The sequence below is a fragment of the Lycium ferocissimum genome, chromosome 7 (assembly GCF_029784015.1).
Source record: "Lycium ferocissimum isolate CSIRO_LF1 chromosome 7, AGI_CSIRO_Lferr_CH_V1, whole genome shotgun sequence".
Lineage (NCBI taxonomy): Eukaryota > Viridiplantae > Streptophyta > Magnoliopsida > Solanales > Solanaceae > Lycium > Lycium ferocissimum.
Window position 1 is genome coordinate 44564483 of NC_081348.1, and position 21946 is coordinate 44586428.

The 21946-nt window shown below is 32.6% G+C and overlaps 1 protein-coding gene across 1 annotated transcript; it reads right to left on the reverse strand.

Moving 5' to 3' along the window:
* LOC132062883 (auxin-responsive protein SAUR68-like) lies at positions 1 to 714 on the reverse strand. The gene has a single exon (XM_059455356.1). The coding sequence runs from the start codon at positions 589 to 591 to the stop codon at positions 160 to 162; it is 432 nt and encodes a 143-aa protein (XP_059311339.1). The 5' UTR covers positions 592 to 714; the 3' UTR covers positions 1 to 159.
* Between the last annotated feature and the right edge of the window lie 21232 nt (positions 715 to 21946).

The following is a 21946-nucleotide window of genomic DNA, read 5'->3' on the forward strand; positions in this document are numbered from 1 at the left end:
AAGAGTCAACTATTTGAGATTCTTCAGTACATTCCTGTAAATCTGGTTAAATTTCATATAAAGCTTGATTCCATCTGTATACACATTTTGAACTACCTACTTTTAATTTGATATACAATCTATTAATAGCTATCGTTTACTAAAGATAACAAAAACGACTTAATAAACAAGAAGCTGCTGATTTCCCAATTCTTGGTGAAAATAAGTTGAAGAGCAACTTGAATTAATTGAAAGGAGCAATGCTTTATGAAGATCTCCAACAGCTGCACCTTTCTTGATTAGTGAAACAATGTATTCCATGAAAGCTGAATCACACGGTAATGTAATAGGGTTGCCACTTGGCAGACCAAACTCTTCTTCAGACATGTTTAAAAGTTGCAAAATGAGCTCATTTTCCAGATAAGCCAATGGAATGAGCCTTTGATCAGTTGTGTACACTACAAACTGGCCTTTTCCGGCTATAGACGATGAAGACGTACTACAACTGTCAGCCTCATTTCCATTTCTTGGAAGTGAAATCCGCTTCCTTTGCATGGCTGCAAACTTCTGCCATTTCCTAGCCATCTTGATAAGTTTATTAGCACTTAGCATTGTTTTTTCTCTTGAAGATTGGAAACAAGAAAGTTAAAGATGTTTAATAGATGAATAGATAATGCTTGTGGTTGATGATGAAAAGGCTTATGGAAGGGGGATTATTTATACAAGAGGCTTGAAAGAGGCATTGAGTTGGAGCTGAAATATTTTGCCACTAACTACCAAAGGCGAAGCCATGTGCTGATGCTGGTAGGTCATGTCGATATGGGGCCTTAAATTTGTGAATGAAACTAGTTTGAATGGATGGAAGATGATAAGATTCTTTCTTTCCTCACTTTCATATATGTAGATTATATTTTGCTGGAGGAAGCCAAAACCATGTGATGCTTCCATCTTGGTCATGTAGATCTCTAAATTGTGACCATAGCTAGCTGTGTTATAAAAGCCACAATATATTGGAGGTTATAGAGGGACACTGAAGGATTAGTTTGTTCTATTCTTCTTTTCTTTTGCCAACATCTTTTGGGACTTATTGATTTCAGTGTCAGCTGTTGGATATCTGAATGATATCTGAATGATGCAAAAGCAAGTGATTGATCAAAATAAGGCTTCTTTTTATGCTCAAAAATCAAAATAAGCCTTCACCAGTGTTGAGATGAAACTTGTTCATTAAAACTTTTGACGAAGTTTTCTATTTAAATTGTCATATCATAATCATATCCGTTTAATAGTTTACTAAAAAAAAAAAAAAAAAAAAAAAAAAAAAGACAGTCTGGTGCACAAAGCATCCCACGTTAGCAGGGTCCAGGGAAGAACCGAACCCAAGGGATATGATCAAAAGAGACAAAATAACCTACATTAGTGTCAAAATATTGGATCCCGGGCTCAATGTTACTCAAGCTTGTTTTTTTAAATACATTTTAGACCAATTACTGAATTAACTAAATAAAATTTGATCATACTTCTCTAGCATTCATTGTTATATTATCACTGTATATGAAGTTATGTTAAATTAAACTATTAGAAAGGAAATGAAAAGTAATCAAAATTCTCCTAAAAAATCAGATAATTAAACAGTTGACAGAAAAGAAAAATGGAATTTGGATAAATAATTAGATGTTAATATGTTGTATGCTCGTTCAATATCACATATATCCATTACAAAACTTATCATGGTCATCTCAATAAACTAGCAATTGTCGATTTCTTCTTTCTTGAAGCACGAAGCTGATGAGTATCGACTAGAAGCAATTGATAGAAGCAAAACATTTTTGAAGATCTGCATTTACACCTCTTTGGATGAGTCTTAATTATGAAATAGTTTATTGAAGTGGACTGTCATTCGATCGGAGAAGCGGTAGATAAAAGAGTTATTACTCTTTCAGATGTATTCAGTAATCTTCAAATAGCTGATGTGTTTACAATATCAATAGCACGACAAGGACATCGGTTTCTAGTAGGCAAATTGATGCTTTTCGATTCATTGGCATCAATTTGAGGGAGGATGTTAGCATATGACAGACAAATCTTAGAATGTCTTGTACGATCTACATTAATAAGATATTCTCGATATGATAAATATGTAAGAGATACTCTAGATATATGAAATATTATTAGAGACATTCTACATTTACTGTAAAATATTGTGTAGCATTAGTTGTAGAATATTATGAAGAATCTTTTGCAGGATTTACATTTAGTGTAATATACTTCCTTTCTTCTCTTATTTTTCTTGTGTAAAAGTATCAATGTATTCTAATGCATTTGAATAAAGTACTCCCTCAGTCCCAATTTATTTGATGCATTTTTCTTTTTAGTCTGTGCTAAAAAGAATGATTACATTTCTATGTTTAAAAATAATTTAACTTAAATAAGTCATTTTACCCTTAATGAAATGATTTACGGCCACACAAACAAATGTGACTGGTTTTATACCACAAGTCTAAAAATTCTTCCTTTCTTTCTTAACCTCCCTGTCTAGTCAAACTATATCACATAAATTGGGACGGAGAGAATAATTGAGACAGTCATTCTTCAGTTTCTCTCGTGTTTTTCTCTGTTCTTGACAAATATAATTAGCATCGTATAATGTATGATTTAAATTTAGTTATTAAGTTGCCACCCTCAGTTAGGTAGGCAAAATCGTGCGCTGCTTTTTATTAAGGGACCTTAGGATTTATGGACATGGCTAGATATTTGTCTACTTTTAAGCATAGAGGTTGATGTATTCTTTCATTTGTCGAGTGAAAAAGAAATAGGGTGAGTTGAACTAAGAAATTGTCGTCTTTTGGGGTGTGGGAGAATTCTCACCTTAGGTAGCAGTCATGAACTGCGACTTATATTTTTCGAGAAAATGACAAAAAGGGTCATTAATCTTTGGCATTAAGTTCAAAATAGTCCTTTAATTATTACCTGAGCAATTCTGATCCTTTACGTTTGTCAAAAGTGAGCACCTTTAGTCCTTTACGTTTGTCAAAAGTGAGCACCTTTAGTCCTTTAAGTTTGTCAAAAATGAGCATTTTTGTTATAGTATCTACCAAATTCTGATTGCTAAATTTAACTAGAATTTTGAATTCTTTTTCAACCAGAAACACCATAAATTTCTTGAACCGCAACATGAAAAGCTACACCAAACACAAAAAATAATAGAAATTGTACCTCAAAAAAGTTGCTCAAGACTTTTGAAATAGAACAAATATAACATAAACTGCAAAAATTATACTTCCAAACATGAATTCTCGTTAAACTTTATATTTTCACAACTCCGATTAAATTCAACACTCAAAATTTGGTAAATATTTGATGTAAACCAAAAGTGCATCGTGGTAATATAATAGGGCCATCAGTTGGAAGTTCGAACTCTGTTCCATTAGTTGTTGAGATTTTTTATTAAGAAGCATGCTTATACTGCCTGTTTAAATTGAATTATTATTAGATTGAATCTACACATATTTAATTGAAGGTTATATATGCTTAGTCACATAATACGAAGATTAAATCTAAAGTAAGATCCACTAATTCAATGACCAAATTGAAAAACCTAAGGCGGCCATTAAGGGGCGTTGAATACTAAAGATTAACATTGAATGCTTATTTTTATTACATTATAAACGAAGAGTATGATTACATTATAAACGAATAGTATGATTGATTTATTTGGTCTACTACCTAGAATTAAAAAGCTAATTATCGTACCTTTTAATATAAATTATAACTTGAGAGTCAATTAATTATAAGAAAAGAAGCTTTAAATATAGCGAGTTAACATTAAACACGCAAATAGACGTGATCAAGAGTAATCCTCCCCTAATTTATTGTCATGAAAGCTACTTTGTCTTTCTTAAAAAATTCGAAAATGAAAAGGTACACCGCCGTATTTGCCGTACCTTAGTTGACTTCAATCTTTAATTATTCTCTTACTTAATTAAACATATTTTGACTTCTGTTATTCATGCTCAAATGACGTCAAATTTTTTGATTTCCTATTCCGTGTCCGATATTCATTATAAACGAATTTTGATTTATTTGGTCTACTCGACTAATCCAATATTTGTAACTTGCAATTAATTATAAGAAAAGAAGCGTGCGAGTTAACAACGCAAATAGTCATTTTGAAGGGAAAATAAAGGTACAGCACCGTATTTGCCGTACGTACCTTAGTTGACTTCTATACCAAAAGCTACTTCATTCATGCTCAAATGACGAATTCAATACATGTTATTAAAAATGTCATTTTGAGGGTAATACTTATCACGCTACAATATAACCTTTGGTGGTGGTGACGTCAAATATTCATGTTGAAGAAACCACAAGTCTCCAGAGTTGTTGAGCAATATGATAATAGTTGATTATATTATATTTTCATTGACAGTTTAAATAAACTTCTATATATGTCAAGCTTATGAAAATTTTGAATATTTATACCTAATCTCCATTCCTTAGACCTTAGACGTTGCTCTATCCCTACTTCGTTTTCTTTGTAAATATCAAAAGTTATTCATTAATTATTAAATCTTTTCGTACTAAAAAATATAACAGTAAGGAATTAACTTCTCCTTCTTTATATATACTCCATACTTACTATCGTCTAGCAAACATCTTAGCTTCTCCTTTCTTTGTATATTCTTGTATTGGTATTTAGGTTCTTATTTTACAGGAATTTGTTATATAGAGGAAATGGTGATGATGGGGTTAGAGAGGTTAATGATAAGCTTGAAGATGAAATTGAAAAGATCATCCATGAAAATCAAGAAAGAACTTTACGACAAAATTGAGAAGAGTGAGAGTATGAGAGTCGAGATAAGGAGCAGGAAGGCTCGTAAGCTCAATGAGAAAACTCTGAAAATTGCAGACTCCCTTAAAACAAGAGGAGTCAGTTTTCTTTGAAGATCGAGGAATATAGTGTCAACAATTATGCCATTTGGAAGAAGTCTTCTAGAAAAGTCTGTTATGAATTAATGGAAAAGAGCTTGTTTCAAAGATGTAATGTAACTCATAGAGAAAATTACGTAATAGTAATACCCCAACGGGTTGTTTCGTTTAGGTACGAATTATGTAAGAATTATAATGCAGAAATTGTATATTTGATGAACGAATTATAATGCAGAAATTATATATTCGATGAACAATAATGTGGGAATTGCTATGTAGTAAGTAATAATTTACATGTTATTATGGAAGGTTGCTTATCGTACGAGATCTTTTTGTCTTAGTTACCCTCTTCAATATATTCCTCTCGGGGAGCTTTGACTATAAAAAAGGTTACTCTTATCTATGTTTTGTGAATAGAGACATGCATTTTTATTTTCTATATAGCATAAAGTTATAAACAGCTTCTTACATAACTTATGCGGTATTGATATAGTGCAAAAAAAAAAAAAAAAAAAAAAAAAAAAAAAAAAAATCTGTTGTTTTCATTTATGACGTATTTATCGTGGTACAAGCTAAGGTAGGCATGATTTGGAGAATGTCAAAATTAAGGATGTTTGGAAGTAGAGATAAGTACTCTCTCCGATCCATTTTACTTGTCGTCCTTACTAAAAATAAATGATCCAAAATAGTTGTCATTTTATAAAATTAAGATATACTTAATTATTAATTTCTGAAGAGGGATTAATGTGGTAAAACATAAGTATATTAAATTGAGATCAAGAAATAAATACTAATTTAGTCAAATTACCTTTTTAATTAACATTTTCTTAAAGGACGTTGTAAAATAAACATGGCAAGTAAAATGGACCGGAGAGAGTACTATGGAGTCGTTTGAAAGGAGTAAGGGGAAGATAAATCTAAATTAACGTGCGACACAAGACCTAATTTCAAGAGAGTATAACACTCATTGTAAAAAGAATTTGATAAAGATTTCTTAATAGAAATTGTAGCCCTCATAGTCTATTTTTTCAACGCTTCAAATTATTCATCATTAGGCGTTCCTACAATTATGAGGATTTGATCAAATTAGCTTTGAATAATCCAGTTGTTTTGAAGGCCATGACGATGTTGTCTTTGGCATTGATACATGAAAAAACTCTATAGAAAAATTAAACAACATGCAACTGGGCAGGATTCTTAGGCCAATCATACCATGACTAACCAGAACAATCCGTCGGTGGCCATTAATATTGGATTAATAGCCTGTTCGGTCAAGTTTATGGGAAGTTGAAAGTGTATTTTTTTTTAGTAGTAGCAAAAACTTTTCTTCAAAAGCTAAAAAAAAAAAAATGTAATTTTTCCCCATAAACATTGCTAGGACCTTAGTCAAGCACAAGTTCTGCTCTCATATTGGCAAACGTATTTCAGATTGATTAGCTTACTATGTTTGACAATGTTGCAGCTTCAATTTTCGACATTGCAGCTCAAGGAATTGCACGTTTTTCCCTTGAAATGGGCTGGTCTTTAATTTTTTCCCTTAAAATGGACTGGTCTTTAATTTTTCCTTTTTAGCAACCGAATTTATGCTTAGTGAGACATAAGTTCTTTAGAAACTGAATTCATGTCAAAACATAACTTGTGGGTTATTATGATAAAAAACATAAATTTATATCCTGCGAATTTATTTTTGTTATGAGAGCATAAGTTAAAGACCAGCACAAAATAAGGACAAAAGTGCAAATGACCCTAAACTGTGTAATGTTTTCTTCGGCCCACCGACACAAAGCCCAATATTCCTTCACTCAGATATGATACACGATACCCCAGTTACTAAAGAAGGCCCATATTAACGGGCAATTTGCACTATTGTCTTTATTCGGGGGTGGTCTTTAATTTTACTCCTCAAATTGCTGGTCTTTAATTTTGTTCTTCGCATAAAACTCATGGGTTCCGAGTTCGAATCTCTGCTCAGTCAAAAATTTAAAAAAAAAATCGCAAGGCAGAGTTTGGGATTCGCAATGCAGAGTTTCAAACTTTACCTTAAGGAAGTTTGTCTCAAACTCTACGACTGCAAACTCTACTTAAGGCAAAGCTTTACCTTCAGACATAAGACAAACTCTACCTTAAGGCAGAGTTTTGCCTTAACGTAGAGATTTGCATTAAGGTAATTTTTTTTTTTAACTCAGCTGGAATTATGCAAAAAAAATTCTTAAGGCCTAACTTTTGCCCAAATAGGTCTAATTAACGAAACTCTATCTTGCAATTTTTTTCATTGAGCCGGGATTCGAACCCCAAACCTTAGGGTATTAGACGAAGGGCAAAAATTAAAGATCAGTCCCTTTGAAGGGAAATCCACGCAAAAAAAAAAAAAAAAAAAAAAAAAAAAAGTAGAACTTTTCAAAGGATTTGCACTACAATTCCTCAAATTTTGTAACGTGAAAAAAAAAATAAAGAGAGAGAAAATTGCACTGTGTAGTTAGCTAAGTTTGTTATTCTTTAGCCAATAAATAGTGGTAAATTATATAGGAACATTCCTTTTTTTTTTTTTAAAGCTCAAATACTTGTATATATACATGGATTGATCAATGAGAAATACACGGTCGAAATTTCCAATTTAAGTGTTCTTTATTTACTTTCTACACTATGACGATAGGAGTGTGTATATTGATTTTACAAATGAAATTGATTTCAATCATACCTATTTCAAGCATTTTGTCAGCATTGTATCGCACATAATGAAAATGTTAAGATGGACTCCAAACTTCAAACCGGAACTAGAGACCTCTTGTACAAGTACTAAATTGTTACTTACTCCATTATTTTTTGTTTCGAGGGGTAAGTACACATATTCACTATTTTCCGATAATGTTTTGCAACTATGCTATACCATAAAGTTCAGTAAAATTAATCATGTCAGCATGTACTTAGAGAAATTTAAAAAAAAAAAAAACTATGCAACATAAAAGTATGTGAACTAGTGATCAAAGGAGTAATTTTGAAGATTACTGTGAGGCTTACATTAATTTTTATTGACACAAATGCCATAACTAAAGAATCTTTTATTAATAGTCTTCTGAGCAAATTTCTGTCTTGGATACTATTCCCTCCCTCCGGATCAAAAAGAGTGTCCACGTAGCCAATACACACCCCTTAAAAAAATACAAACTCCTAGAAAAAAATAGGTAATTTGACTAAACTGCACCTAATTAAATAGGCATTGAGATTTGATCACATAGAACTTAATAGGAGAAAATCTAAAAAGATAAAATTAATTCTTTCTTAATTTGATAAGTGAACACTCTTTTTTACCCAAAAAAAAAAAAAAGTAGATGCTCTTTTTTATCCGGAGGGAGTATTATTTTGAAGCCATCGACTCAATTCAACTTGTACATACAAAACAAGGATCCAGATTTGGAAAAGGAACAAGTTGCACAGAATTATAGACCTTACATTCAAAGGTCCAATCATACGAGTTTGACAAACCTCACACCCAAATTAATAACTTTGTTTGTTCTAAATTCCAAAATCTACTTATTTTGGAAACTGCTTTTTTTTTTGGATAGCACTCCCTCCATCTCAAATTATTTGTTGTGATTATTAAAAATAGTTGTCTCAAATTATTTATCATTTTAGAAATTCATGGCACAATTATTTATTTTTTCCCATTTTACCGTTAGTATAATTTTGTCATGAATGGAGATGACACATAAATAAAGTAAATATTTAATGAAGAGAGATTAAAACTTAGACATAAATAAGGGTAAAGTTAGTCAAATATCTCTCCTAAATAATATTTTTTAAGGGGCGTCCAAAACAAAACAAAAAAACTACAGATAATTTGTGACGGAGGAAGTAGCAGTTTATGTTTGGCTAATCAATTTGAAAAACACTTTTGTCATTATTACAACATCAATATGTGCTTGGCCAAGATTCCAAAAGTGTTTCTCGGAAAAATCACTTTTTTCAACTTTTGAAAAATAACTTCTGCAGTACTTATTTTTTCCTAAAATCTTTGCCAAGCACTGTTGTTATTCCGTAAGTTTCTACAATAAGCACTTTTACAAATGAGAAGAAACATAATTTTGTTATGTAAAATTAGTAGTATTCGACTTCTCGAATAATAATAGTATCATATAAAGTAGAAACAGAGTATATTATATTATTTGATTAATTGTTACATGCTACTTGGTGTTAGAAGCCTCCTTTCACATTTGGGTTTTTTTCCCAAAAAAAAAAAAAAAAAAAAAAATCAAGAAAAAAAAACGTACTCTACAGAAAACAACCAATTGCAGTCCACTAAAATTTTGAAGTGTAAAATGACTTAATCCACTTTTTATAAGAAATAATCATTGACTTAATCCACTTTTTATAAGAAATAATCAAACTCTAAAAGATATCACAAGAGACTTTGTTTTTAAATTATCATCGAAGTCATCATTAAATTGTTTTTTTTTAATTATAAAATTTTAAGTTATTTATCTAAATAACCTTTATTACATCCCCACCCCCCACCCCACCCAAAAAAAAAATTGAGTCTTTTATTTATAATTTGTTAACATGTAAATAATATATTAAAAAAACGGGGCCTTCAATTTTGGAGGCCTAAAGAGATTGCTTTAGTTGCTCCCCTCTGTAGCCGTCCTTGCCTATATGGACTATGATCTGCATCAAGAATTGCCTAAATCATATTTCTAGAACCTTATTCTTAGTTCTCAGTGCCGGAGCCAAGGGCGGACGCACATTACCCCTTGATCGGGAAATTTTACGTTGTATATATGTATATGAAATATGTTAAAACAGAATAGATAAGTAGTTTAGAATGACACTTTTTGACAGACATAGCTTCTTGACTCGATGGCAAAGCGCGTCCACTATATTCTATATGTCAGGAGTTTGAATCTACACAACAACAAATGCTTTTTTTTTTTTTTTTTTTTTTGAGTTTCTAATTAAGTGTCTCTCCCTTTATCTTCTAAAAAAAATAGTTTTTGAGTCAGGTTCGATCCTCCAATTCCTTAGTTAAAAATAAACATATTTACCAGCCAACCAAGCATTTGTTATACTAACTTTGACATATGTCATTTGCTATGTTTAATCGGTTCAAGCAAAAACTTGAAATCAAGCATCTCTTATGCAATTTGTATTTCTAAGAAAGTTGTAGTAATTTACGTGAGTTATGTTTTATTAATATGATTTGAATTATTTTTCGTTAGTTAACAATTTGTTCACTTATTTAAATAATGACACCGCTTACAAAATATCCTACCTACGTCACTGGCCGAAGCTCTTTTGTACAGAGATGTTAGCATATGTGAATAGTATATTAAATAGCTTGTTGATTTATCAATTTTACTACCTTGATTTGTAGTGAGAGTTAATTGGGACTCGGTGGTAAGAGGACAGGACTTTCAACATTTTTTTGATTCGAGAGAAAATGAACTGTATACTCCAACTTATATAGGGGTGAAAAATTCTAATTAACTATTGATTCCAACGGACCTCACCAACCTGACATGAGCAACACTTTAGGGGGGTCGGGTCGGTCCAGGCCCCTGACAGGTAACTAAAAAGAAGCCGTAGAGGTGTTCGGCAAAAAAAATGCTAATAACATTTTTTTTGTTAAAAATGGAGATAGTACATATTCAAATAAATAAGTAAGATAAAGAAAGAAAAGACATCATTGTCAGGGACAGTGCTGCATCAATGAAAATGACATATATTTGTGCATGCTTTGGCATTATATTTCATGAGTACTGTTTAGTGACCCTTTCGGGAATTGAATTTGCTCACGTAAAATCAGAATTATTGATACGGGCCTTTTCCACAGAAAAGGGGAATCTTGTGTTCCAATAGAAGCGAGTATGTGGATTATTCAAGAATCGAAAGCGATTTGCTTTATAAAAAGAAGATATCAATGAACTTCTATGAAATGGTTTCACGGGATTCAGCCAATTGTCTTGATCGTGGAATATCATTGAGAAATAGGAATCCGGATCACCAAAGCAATATTTTAAAATCTTCTCTTCCAATTTCAATATCTTTTGCAAGATAGTTTTCCACATGTATGTCTAAATAATTCCTCATAGAAATCACCAAAAGCTCCTATAGGTTCGTTAAGCCCAGACCCTGGAAGTTTCCACTTCTATTGTAGAAATTTGACTACCTTTAACTTTTGAATCGGTCTTCACATACTCATTAAACAATGAAGTCATGTATTTCATGCACAACCATATTACAGACTTAATTAAATATGGTAAATGAGATGTTTGAGATGTTTGGTAAATGAGTGTTGAAATAGTCAACATATAATCTATCTTTAATCTTTGTGTTCCTTTAGAGTCTCCCACTCTTTGGACAGTCTAGAAATTCTATCTCGTATCTTTTGCCCTCCATCAGGTAAATCTAAGCTCTGACAAGAGTTAAAGATGAAGTAAGAAATACTACTCAATAGAAGTACAACTTATTAAAGACTTCCTAAGAATGTACCTTGTAAAGGAGAATTGCACTAGTACGCCTGATGTTTTCCTCAATAGACCTGATTTTCTCATTTATGGGTTCTACCTCTTCAATTCTAGCAGGCACATCTAGATGTGGTTTAAAATCCTTGGGATTAAATGCGTACTTCTTGGCATCAGCATCTATCGATGAGCCAGATGAGCTTGCCCCCCAATAACTCTCCCCCGTGAACTGTTATATGGAGATATACAGTGAACTCAATGAGTTAATGAGTACTTAATGGAATCAAGAAGTCAATACAAGGACGATTAATCAAGTCTTTATCATAGGACTGACGGTAAAATTGCACATTTCTGTAGTATACCAATTTACATTTGTATTCGGTCTAGCTGACAAGTCTAGACCAAAAGAAGTCAAGTTTCAGACTTCCGCACTTGGTTCAGACAGATTGATAAACATGTTCAAATTTTGAATTCTTTAAGACCATTAGTTTCACTTAGTCATCAAAATGGGGAAAAACTCATAGAATATTATGCACACTGCACAAAGATCAGTTCAATTGGTGCATCCATAAGTAAACGGTTCAAATAAGTAAGTAGCTTGCAAAGAGGGACTACTAGATAGAGCTACTAGTAAGATAGGCCACCATTTCCACCCCCTGATAAGGTAAAGATAAAGTAAGATATGACATCATTAAGGTAAACAAAGCAATAGCTTTGGCTAATGTAAACCCCAAAGTAAATTCCAACAATATCTTGCACACAGACAGAAACAGAATAAAATGATAAAAATAATCACAAGATACTTCTACCACCCCAAACACAAGAAGCAAATAGACTTCTATCTAAGGAAACCTTCACAAAATCAATATCAATAGACACAGTAAGATTTGCAGTACTATATTGGATTGCATCACACAGCTCATACAAGCTCTCAAGAATATATTATTAAGAGTGTGCGACTTTGGGCCACTCATGCTCATAAATTATATTAGAAGAATGACAATTTCTACTTATTTTCAAAGCTTTTTGTTATTAGAAGTTTCTTCATGCCATTGAAAAGAATAGTGTTTCAATTGGAAAATGTAGTGGAAATGCACTTCTGGTACACAACAAGAAGTTTAAGATGTTTACTTCCAACCTACCCTTAAGATACACATATTTTACACTATTATAAATCAAACCTAAGAATCCGAACAAAACAACTCATAGAACACAATTAATCACCAATCAACTTAGGAACTAAAAAGATAAAATTGAACTGGTTCAACCTAGAAATTCAAGCAAAGGTAGTTAGAGGCACAAAGCAATAATCAGATAAAAATCCACAAAACATATTCAAACTTTAATTAATTTGCTACCTGAAGAGCCAGTTTATAATGCCTAAACTTCTTGAGCTCCTTAAACACCCTGGAAAGCTCCCATTTTGTAACCCTTTTCCCCTCACTCTCCCGCTGATTCAACACACAAGAAGATCCTCTTTCTGGGCATCATTCATAGATATTCTTTTGTAAATAGTATTCCATTACTACAATAGGAAAACTTACATCATGGCTTCTTTCTCATCTTGGATAGCCGGCACAACATCAGTTGTCTTGGAAAATAGCTCACTGGGTGATAAATTCAGCACACAGTGGCTCTAAAAATTCAATATGTCTATTTAGGTTTTCTTCCCTGCACAAAATGGGATGTAAACAATAGTGTTTACATGATGTTTACATGATATATAAACACATTACATTGGATGCTCCTCATTCAACTGTATTTGCGTATCACACACGTCAAAGTCATTCTTAGGAAGCTTTTGATGTTTCTTAAGATCCTGAAAAGTTAAGCACACAAGCCAATTAGAGCACTTAATATCGGTAGTTAGATATACCAAATATAACTTTTAGAATATCCACCTAGCCATATACATGCTGACTGAAATAACAAAATTGTTCTTTGCGCTCCGTTGTTTTCTTGAACGAAGACCCAGGCGTACCATAGTTCCAACCATAATAAGTACATGTTTACTATACTAAAGACTTTCAAAATGAGGAGTCAATTGCATGATATCACCATATGATATATCAATAGGTAAGTTCTCTCTACTCCAAGACTGACATTTTGGAGAAGTTGGATACTATCACGACCCAAATCTGGCACTTAGGCCGCGACAAGGTACCTGACGAGCTTCTACCCATAAGGCGAATCCTCTAAAGTTAAGCATGTGAATAATGAAAAGATAAAGAAGATTAATACTCAAGGTCTTCTAATATAAGTTAAGTGCGGATGAGAAATACAAATACTAAGTCTGCCCATAAACCCCATAAAAAGTCTAAGTCATGGAACTACTAGTCAGAATATAAAAGCACAAGACGCTGCTCGGAATACTACTAAGTCAACTAAAGATGAAAAGGCCGCCATGATCTAATGGTAGCTCACCTCGACTGAATTGGACTGAAAAAAGCTGGAATAATCAAGTATCGGCTACCTGGTCACCGTTAACCACACCTGCGCACATACAAACATCAACAAGTGTGAGTCTAAAAGACCCAGCAAGATCATCGACACACTCTCAGCTTACCCTTGGGGCAAGTCTTAGAAATTCCTGATAATGCATATAACCAATTAAACAGTACAAGTATATTAAATATATACAAACACTGAAGCTGAAGCTGAAATCATGATGCATAAACAAACAACACATGAAATACACTGAATCTGAATCTATGCTCACGGGACACGATACATATTTTTTCATGTCTTACCCCATCTTCCGGAGTGGGGATTATTTACCCACAATCTTACTTGAGTCATTTATAATTCTGGCATCTATCTCCAACCAAACCCAATGGGGCCTGTCGGAGTATGTCCCCTGAAGATATGATAAATTGAATAAATATCCAATCAATACCAATTCAAAACTTTACATATATAGCAAGTATCTATTTAAGCGAAATTACGCTAAAGGCCTTATACGGTCATTACTTTAGACATTTGAAAATTATCTAATTTAGACCGTGCTTGCCCACTCACACGAACTAAATGGTTTAAATGCATACGTACAACACAAACCATATGCTTTTGATGAAAAACAAGTAAACTAAGAGTTTAAGCCTCACTTGCCTTATAACCGGAGTGCAAACCTCTCTTGAAATGCCAAATTCTCTTCAAACGATCTCCAATATCCTCAATCTATTTCAATAACATAATTAATGGGTCCAAATTAGTCTAGGAAAATTAACCCCATAATTTTAGGACACTTCAGGGTCAAAGTAAACTCTTGGTCAATTCAAACCCTCCCCTCGGATCAATGGTCTGGAATTCAAAAGTGATTACATGACACGTTACCCATAAGCCATGGAGTCTAAATCTATAATCAAGTTTCAATATTGATGACAATTAATGGATCAAATCTCAATTTTTCCCTTATATCAAGCTTATGGCTAAATCTCAACATTCCCAAAATCACAATCTAACTCAATATTTATTATAGTATTCCTCCTCCTCCCCCTTCTTCTTCTTCTTCTTCTTCTTCTTCTTCTTCTTCTTCTTCTTCAATTCATTAGATTCTCGTGGCTATGGCGTATCACATCTATCCAGTAGCTTAGTTTTATTCATTAATTCTAGACCTATTGTTTGAGTTCCATTTTACAAGTTTTCATATATAAAGAAAGTTGTCCCCAAAAAATACTTGTTTCAATTCTGTTGATTATTGTTCAAAATTAGATCGAGATCATTACAATTGGTATCGTTGGCTTATTTGCGTGCAAAAAAAATCGAAGGAACTTGCTAGTCTTGGGGTGCACTATGGATGCGAAATTGACTCAACATGAAGAAATTCTCCAATGGGTTGAACTTTTGGCAGTCAACAAACCTTGCAACAAACTTCATTTGCAGAGGCATTCAAAGAACTCTAGAACCGATTCAGTGTGTCGATGTTGATGGTCTACACTAATGGAAAGAGGCTCCGCTCCAGCCTTTGAATGTATCTCGAGTACGGTGGAACTAGATGTTGTGTACGCAGCATCGATTGCGAGCAAAGCGACATTGTATCGAAAACATGATGCCTACGTCTCCGGAAAACGACTTTGTTGCGTCCGAATCCGTGATGAAATTTGAGGTAAGACTCGACCTTCTGACTTTCACGTACTTGACGATCCACAGGTTGAACTCGATTCTTCCCTGCACAAAATGGGATCATGTAAACACTATTGTTTACATGATGTTTACATGAGATATAAACACATTACATTGGGTGCTCCTATTCAATTGTATTTGCGTATCACACACATCAAAGACATTCTTAGGAAGCTTTTGATGTTTCTCAAGATTGACCACACAAGCCAATCAGAGCACTTAATAAAGAAGAAAAAGTTGACTGGTTGAATATCGAAATGAGGTATAAAATATAATGACCCCGAACCTATGAGCCAAGGGTTTCTCATTAAAAGTAGTGGCTTAAAGTCAATATTTAATAAGAGGCCTCCTATGTTCTTTTCATTTTGTTCATAGTTGTTGTTATAGTGTAGTTCCTTAATAATATAAAGTCTTCAATTTCACATAATAATATTATGACTATTATTTATATGAGTTAGAATTAATTCAAGTTAATAAGATGTTAACCATGTGTTTACAATACAATCTATTGAATGTAGTTGTATACAATTTTATTTACTAATATGAAGATGTGAGTAGTCTAATTTAAAGCTCTAAAATATTTCTACTATAAAACTATTTCTTATAAATACGTTTTACTTCTTTTATTTTGTGACAAACTACAGTATTGTCTAAGCAAAAATTAAATCATAAAACTGACAATTAATTAAAAAAAATTGGGGCCTCAAATTTTTTGGGGCCTATAGCAAGGCTTAACTAGCCTTCCGCTTGAGCCCCAGTCAACTTTAGGTCAAACGGATTCCACTTTGAGGTTCAAGCCTCCAAAAGTCACCCTAAACCCGCCCGATGACATGATTCTAGGAAGGGTCAACCCCGGAGGTAAAGGGTCATTCGCACTATAATGACCAATCGGGTCGTTATCGATGTTAAACTCGGTATTAAAAAAATCTTATCGTCCTTTGTATGTCGACAAGGAGTAGAAAATGGGAAAAGGTACTTGAATCAAAGAAAAAGCATGTGGGAGCCTTCTCGAAATTTATTACGTGTTTTGATTAATGGTTAATGTGCGTGAGGGGACATACTGAGAAAAGGTCTCTAATGTTTTTAAGTTCAAAGTAGTTACTTAGCTATTATTACGAGAAAAAAACTATGAAATTAGCTACGGATTTTGTTGCTAATTTATCGTTAAATAGCTCGTAGCTAACATAATTTTTGATTATTTATTGTTAATCCTAGCTAAATAGGATTAGCGATGCATTTAATTGTTTAGATACAGAACTTGTTCGTCGTTAATTCTTATTTTTATTTGTTATGTATATTTTAGTAGTTTTGGTCTTCTAAGTTTGCCGAAATTGTGCAATTTTGGTCCATCAAATATTAAACAAACTTTTACTGCTAGAAATAAAAGATTTAAAGGGAACTCATAGTTGCAGGCACAATTTTTCTATTTTTTTTTATATAATTATGTTGTTTGGTACCCTTTTTTTAGGTGTAATTTCTATTAATTGTTGTACTGCAATTTATGAGATTTGACAAGACTTTCTTGGTGCTTCTGGTTAGACCTTTTTGTTTTTCATAATTCCTGTTAAATTTAATAGCTAGAGTTGGTTAAATATTTAACGGAAATCAAAAGTGCTCAGTAATATATTTAGGGGATTATTTTGAACTTGCCCCAAACCTAAGGGACGATAGTTATTCTCCATTGCCTTTCCTATAGATCTACTTGAAAAATACTTAAACAACATAAGAGAAAGTTATAAGTTAAGGAGAAAATTATTTGACTTTCTAAATACTAATTAATGACTCATGGTGCATGCTCATAATTTACCAAATACTGCATCTATTCATTGGAGAGAACATGCATGTGAGTTCCATAATAATTAGTCACAAGATGCAGGGAACACAAGTGCAAGTAGACTTAAAGTAGTATTAATTCTCTAAATAAAGTACTGAATGGGACAAAAATTTTGGAGAAGAAAATAATATAAGTACGGATGATAACTTCCGAAGGCTATAGATTTTAATGATCTCAATTTTATAGAAAAGAATATTCGTCTTTAATTCTCGTGTGACTTTTAACTTAATCATAAAACGAAAGCAAGTCAAATGAAATTGAGGTCCACTTGCATATTTCTTTAAGTTGAAAAAATTGTAGTTGCCATGCTTCTTTAATTAGAGGTGGATTGGCTTAAACTTAGGCGAGTTTGTTGCTGAAGCTATATATCATCTTGTCTTGTTGTGGTCTTTTTTAAAAGAATTATTCATACTCGATATTCACATCAAATTATATTGGTATATTATAATCAAATTAAATGATAAATTGAGGTTAGAGTATGTATTAGTTAATCAAGATTAAGTAATAAAAACAATATGTATAAAAAATGGCATGATGTCAGAGACGGATTTTGATACAATAATTGGGTTCATAACCAAATATTTCTAGATATTTAGTGAAAATTTGAATATATATATATATATATATATATATATATATTTGAGCAAAAGTCAGGAGCGGATCCACATCATTGGGTGTGGGTTCGCAAAACAACTTTTATCCTTGCATATTTAGGCTTCAAGTATTTCTAATGTCAAAACCCTTCAAATATATTATTAATGCATTGTATAATATTGACCCTGGATTAGATTGGAGAGCCGATAGCAAATCTAAATAGTTGTGGAAGAACCCACACAAGTATTTATAATGTCAAATCCTTCAAATATAATATGATCCGCCACCTCTGGCAAAAGTTACTGGGTTTTCGTGAATCCCGCAACAATTACTCCACTGCATGATTCATGTACTGGCAATTGGTATGAACATCTGTTGTGAATGAGTATTTTTCCTCTTCTATGAGATCGATATTCATAAGCTATATCGCTATTGGATATATATCTTTCCTATTGATTTACTTGAAGACGTGTATTTAAGTTTTTATTTTTCCTTTTATTCTCAAAAAACAAACTTTCTTCCTAAGGAAAAGAAAATGAGAAAGTTAATGTTCGTGACGAATTAAATATGAAAAATGCAAAGCTAATGGCGTGCCATAAACGATGCTTCTTGGCTGCTGAGTTATAAATTAAGAATTCATGGTCAACTTATAATATATCAAGTTCATATCTTATGCTTAGCTTATAGATTTTGATGCCTTATTTCTTTGATTACTTATTTAATAAACAATCTAGACCAACACGAAATTTCATCGTTTCAAAAGCCAAAGGAATAGAGAGAAAAATAAAATACTGAGCAACAGATACACCTAGAAGTTGTATATATTTCACTTTCAAGAATTCAGCTTTAACTATGAAAATTTAGAGGAATAAAATGTGGAGTTAGCCACTAAAGCTTTCTTATTTAAATATGATCGAACAGGACGTCTCGTTTAATGATTTAATTTATTGTAATATGCCAATGCATGTATGGAAAACATGATATTTTCTTTAAAAAATTTGTTTGATAGTAAATTAACTTTTTAGGATACTTACGATACAATGAAAAGTACATGCTAAGCTAGTAAACGCTTGTGATCTAGTCAAAGTGTACGGCTTGTAATACGAACTTTATCAATTTATAGGTTTTTTCTTTAACATGTCTTGTAAAGTAAATATTACTCGTACGTAGTCGTAACTTAAGAAGAAGGAAAAAATAAAGAAGACCAAAAAAAAAAAGGTTTCGACTGCTTATAGTTGATTAAGTTTAAGGAAAACATACACAGATGTAATTCACAATTGTAATGCATGGCAAATTTTATTCGATATATAAAAACGGGTAAATTGGTTTGTACGCAAAATTGTTTTTAGTTTATGTCTTTTACAATAGAGATTTTTATTTTTACACATACTAGCTATGAAAATAAGGCACCAGAGATCTTTGTAGAATCATATTCTCCTACTCAAATTCGTAAAGGACTATGTTCCCGGTAAGCCTGTCAAGTGGGCCGGGCCATATAAATGAGGGTCACATGGGGCCGGCGGGGCCATAGTTAGTGGGCCATTTTGGGGCCGGGTTGGAGAAGGGAAAGGAGCGTCCGGCCCAGCCCCCTACCCAGGTAGGGGTACATAGTGAGGCTAAGTGGGTTTAGTTTTTTAGTGGTGGTTTATTTTAATTATTTTAAAAAAAAAATTCAAATACTAAAATTTATTAAGTTTGATATTTTAAAATCTAGTTGTTGTCAATTTTATTTAACCATCAAAGTTCCTTAAATTATACTTTGGCCCTATTTTCAATATATAAATACCATTCATTCTTCTTATTATTATCTCACAATTCCCAACTCTCTCTTTCCTTTTCCTAAATCTCTCTCTCTCTCTCTCTCTCTCTCTCTCTCTCTCTCTCTCTCTCTTCCAACTTCCAAGTTCAAATTTCAAAATTTAAATTTAATGGATAATGATAATCCTCCACCTCCTCCTCCAGTCCGAAGATCAATTTCAAGTCCGTGTGGCTACATTTTGAGTGAGTAGACGAGGAACCAGTTAAATGTCAACATTGTGGTCAAATATATCTCCATAAGTCCGAACCGGCTTTTGAGGTATCGGTCGTTACGTAGGCACTTGGACAAAAGGCACAAAAGAACTTTGAAGTTTATCTCTTCTTTAAATTTCTCCATCGATACTAGCGTTTTGAACTTTTTATTTATAATAAGTTAACCGTTCAAGTTTGTATGTTTTGAATTTGCAATGTTATCAATTTAAGTTTGAAGTTTTATTTTAAATTACTTATGTAGTCTTGTATCACATTCTCAACTTTTTATAATTTTTAGCACTTAAATAGTCGTTGGGAGTCTTCATTCCAACAACATATTCAAGATATACACAAATATACTATTAACATATACAAGATATACATAAATTAGGAACTTTTTTTTGCTATAAATAAGCTAATGCTTTTTAACCCCCAAAAAGAAAAGGTTGAAATGAAATCACACAGTAACTAAATGGGAACAATGCACATGAGTTTTGATACTAAACCAAAGTTCTTAATTTAATTATCTCATCGATCTAAGTCCGAATATCATGTGTAGATTGTCACCTCTCCAACATCGGCGGAGACATTTCAAATACGCTAAAAAATATTTAATTATTATTATATATAAATATTTGAAACTAATAAGATCTTAGACATTGGTTGTTCTACATTTTTCGTAGTTCATCACAATCTATCTTCCAATTTCTCTACGAGTTGATCCTTTTATTTCATTTTAACGATTACGTAAACTCAGCTATCAGTAGAGATGACTGATGACACAACATTTTGACATAACTATCTTCCTTTTAATTATGCTAATTGATTATTTTTATAATAATATCCATGATGTTCAATAGTGTTATTATATTAATTTGCTCGAATCATGTCCCCGAAAAGATATTTTCTCTGCCGCCATAATTTTTGGTGTTACCGACTTATTTTTTACAGCAAATAGGAGAAAAAAGAAGAAATGATGGAAGTTACGAAATCTGTCATATATATATATATATATATATATATATAAATGACTATTTATGATTTTTTTTTTTAAAATTAATTTAAAGTGGGCCGGGGCCGGGCCCCCGTGGGCGGGAACCGGAAACATTGGTGGGCGGGCGAATGCGAGGGCTAAATGACATGTCACGGCTGCCCTAATTTTTTCCACTAGCCCAGCCCACCATCCTCTTACCGGGTTGGGGGCCGGGCCGGTTATGAGCCGGGTTAGGTGGGCCGGTCCCGGGCTAACCCGGTCCAATTGACAGGCCTATGTTCCCCCATTTCCTCTCTTGTTTTAGCCTTTTAGGAGAAATTTGATCCTTTAGTCCATTACAAATATTATTTTAGTTATACGGGTTTTTAATAGAAGATCAGTAAAAATAACATAAGAAATCTATAGAATAACATAAGATAAATTTATATAATTATTTTCTTTCATTCAAATTGCAAGCGAGTAGAAAAGATCATTTCCTCTCCTTTAGCCGTAAGTACCGATGAATTTAAGTTAAATTAATAATGTCAGTGCGTAATTACCAAGAAATAATTAACTATGCGAGAAAAAACATGTGATCCCAACATTAATGGAAGAGTACAATAAGGCTTGCATTAATATTTCCATCGACTTAGTAATGTCATTTCTCAGTAAATTATGCTTTGCAAACACGTACTACTCATTATTACTGTGAAGAGTTTAGCGTCTATTAACTGTCATGACATGTAACTGTCTTATTTTAAAGATTATTTATTTGTTAGGGTGTTTTATCTATTGTAATATGTAACTGTCTTATTGTTAAGATTATAAATCTAAAAATTTTATGAAAGGTTATCTGTAAATATCTTTTGGGTGAGCTGATAGTATATAAAAAAATTACCTTATCGATGTATTTAAGTTTTGAATGATCGACAACGTGCACCTTATGTATCATTTCCCTCTGAACCTTTTAAGGGATGCAAATTAAACTTTGAAATAGGAATAAATGCTCATCATTTAGCCTAACTATACTAGTGAAATAAAGTTTGCCTA